General features: G+C 46.8%; 1 protein-coding gene across 1 annotated transcript; it reads right to left on the bottom strand.

The window, feature by feature from the left end:
• Positions 1-289: 289 nt before the first annotated feature.
• Positions 290-2,773, bottom strand: T310_4140 (BTB/POZ domain protein; the record flags this gene model as incomplete). The annotated part of the gene is made up of 9 exons (XM_013472989.1): positions 290-862; positions 916-1,024; positions 1,093-1,149; positions 1,494-1,553; positions 1,624-1,688; positions 1,861-1,931; positions 2,110-2,253; positions 2,421-2,612; positions 2,698-2,773. Coding segments are annotated over 9 exons (1,347 nt in total), but the record flags the coding sequence as incomplete, so codon positions are not given.

The raw sequence follows: 2,773 nt of genomic DNA on the forward strand, positions 1-2,773 counted from the left end.
AGTCGGCTCTTAGTCGTAACTATGTCAAGTCGAACCTTTGCAAAGCGAGCCCCTGAGCTGGCCTCTATGTAGTCCACCTCCCATAACTCATTCAAATAATTGGTTGACAGGTCGCTTCGCTCCCCGCCTGCGACTTTCGCACGCCGCCTGCGACTCTTCGCTCCCCGCCTGCGACTCTTCGCTCCCCGCCTGCGACTCTTCGCTCCCCGCCTGCGACTTTTACCCCTCTACAGCTTTTACTCCTCAGCTTTTGCTCCTCAAGTGACTCTTCCTGCAATGATAATGAAAATTATTTCTGGATGACATATGAGTTCCAGTTGGACCGATGATTGCCACAGAATGGGCAGTGGTACATCACATCGCCCGTACAGCGCTCTAACAGCCACTGTGCAGAACAGTTGGGACAGCGGTATTTCATGAGGTTCGAATTTGGGGGCTTCCACCGAGCCAGATACTGGACAAGATCAGCGGCGAAGCCCACAGCCTCCTCAAGGACAGTTTGAAAATCATCGTTCTTCTGCAATTCATCAATATGCTCACAGGAGATCTCCACGAGAGTATCTCGAAGACCTCGATCTTCCTTCGGGGTGCATGTATATGCCTCTGCAATGGCTGTGGGAAAATCATCCATTTGCCAGCATGTCTTAGCGATGTTTTCGAACTTCTCTTTTGCTCGCTGTTTTAGTTGTGGAACACCATACTTGTCGGCAAGTTGATACACCTTGACATTGAACAGTATGGGAGAAATACGGCCACGGTCGCTACCGCTGCTGTCATATTCGTATCCATACATGAAGTGAACCATTGCCTCAACAGCACGTGGGTCATCATCCTTGAGTTGTACAACATTCTCAGCCGTTTCCTGCCATTCAAGCATTAGAGTCTTGCTTGCAGAGCACACGTTTGTAGGCTTACCGCCCAGTTTCCGTTGAACAGCCGAGAAAAGTACTCCGACCTTCCGCAGACCACCAGTCTATGCACTTTAAATTCTTGATCCTCCGTGTAGATAGTTAGATCCGAAAACCTGGAGGAAAGAAAGTAGCTGCTACCATTAGCACTTTAGAGCCTAGTTCCCGGGGCTGCAAAACTAACCTCTTGATACTAGTTGACAAGTCACCCATTCCTTGATCATGATTGGCTTCATCATGACTGTCAATCACGTCAAGTGTATTGTTCCCGCTTTCTGGCATCGTCTCCTCCTTGACTGTTGTACCGCGATTACGGAGAGCCTTTTTCTCCTTTTTCTTCATGTACTCTGTGTCAGGAAGTGAAATAAGAGCTTCTCGGTTGGATGCCACCAGAGCTTAAGCGGAAAGAACTTCAGTTGGAAAGCACTGCTAGCAAAGCTTTCGGGATGTTGAAAAGGAAAAGAGAAACTTGTCCTTAGGTGGCAAGGGGGGGATGAGATCCTTATGAATACCTGTAGTTTGGGTTTGTTTCCTTTCTTTGTCTTCTACCATTGGTCATCAGTGTGACGGCTTGATGCTACTCACCCTGCAGGGCTCCGAGACACGCCGTTTACCTGTCTATCCTGCTTGCACCACCTCAGTTGCCTAAGATTCCCCAAGCTGCTCGCCCCCATAATCTTCTATTTCTTTTCTCTTCAGCCTGATCTTTTCGTACCATACTGCCTTATTAGCTTCTGTCAGGGACATGACAATGAAGTAGTATGAGGTTGTGTTGGCGGCCTGATTTCCGGCAGCAAATTTCCCATTTGGGCACGACAAATGAAGTTGTCAACCAAAATGTAGATCGCAAGGGTGTCGGATGAATAACTCAGTATTTCGAGGTGTGTCGATCTATATTAGGTTGACATTCTGTCAGTCGTTGTTTAATGACCAGAGAACGTTTCAGCCTTACCTCAAGCCTTGCAGCGCCTTGTAGAGTTTGTGGATATTGATTTTGAATGGGTAAAGACCTAACCGAGGATACTTGTGGATTGCAAGTTTTTGCCTAGATCTTCACCGTCACTGACAATGGTCGCCTCGCTTTGGAACTGGCAGACAAATGAGTCAGAACTCAAATGGAACTGAAAGCGAATTATGCAAGGAAAACTACTGCTCGTTACTGCTTATAGAACAAAACCATGTCGCAGTTGATGTCGCATACCTAGAGGCAATGAAATAAGCCCTCTGACGGTAGCAAGAACTCGGTCGAAACCAGAGGTTGTTTTCAACGATGTAGAGAGGAGTAAACAGATGGAACTGTGACGCGGCGCGTTTATCACCCTTGACTTCAAATGTTTGATGAATGCTGATTGAAAATTCATCGGAACATTCAGCTGGAAGTCAGACCGACCAGAATCATGTGATCAGTGATTCGCCTGACTTATGCTAGACCAACCAAACAAAAAAAAACTCAAGTAGTTATTGCCGACATCAGAGGACTTGTTGTATGATCCTATCCACTACTCTGCATACGATTTTGGAGATCAAGCCCCTTCATCAGCCATGCATCGAACAGCAACTCTCTAGCCGTTAGCCTATCTTCAGGAATCCACTTCAGTGCCTTTCGAAGGAACTGCAAGAATCCTTCCTTGTCTTCTCCCTGGATGTCGGCCGCTAGGCTTTCGAGGGTAATATCCGGAATTGGTGCAAGGTCTTTCCATCTGCCTGGAAATTTAAAACGTATCAGCAGGTAAATAAGACATTGCAATAAGAAGAAGACTGAAGAATAATAGTGTAATTGGCGACACACCATTGTCGTCCCAAAATACAGCACAGACCTTGCTTCGTTTACGGAATTCAAATGGGGGAGGTCCCAGGATTGCAAT

This window comes from Rasamsonia emersonii (assembly GCF_000968595.1).
Source record: "Rasamsonia emersonii CBS 393.64 chromosome Unknown ctg1118621760096, whole genome shotgun sequence".
Lineage (NCBI taxonomy): Eukaryota > Fungi > Ascomycota > Eurotiomycetes > Eurotiales > Trichocomaceae > Rasamsonia > Rasamsonia emersonii.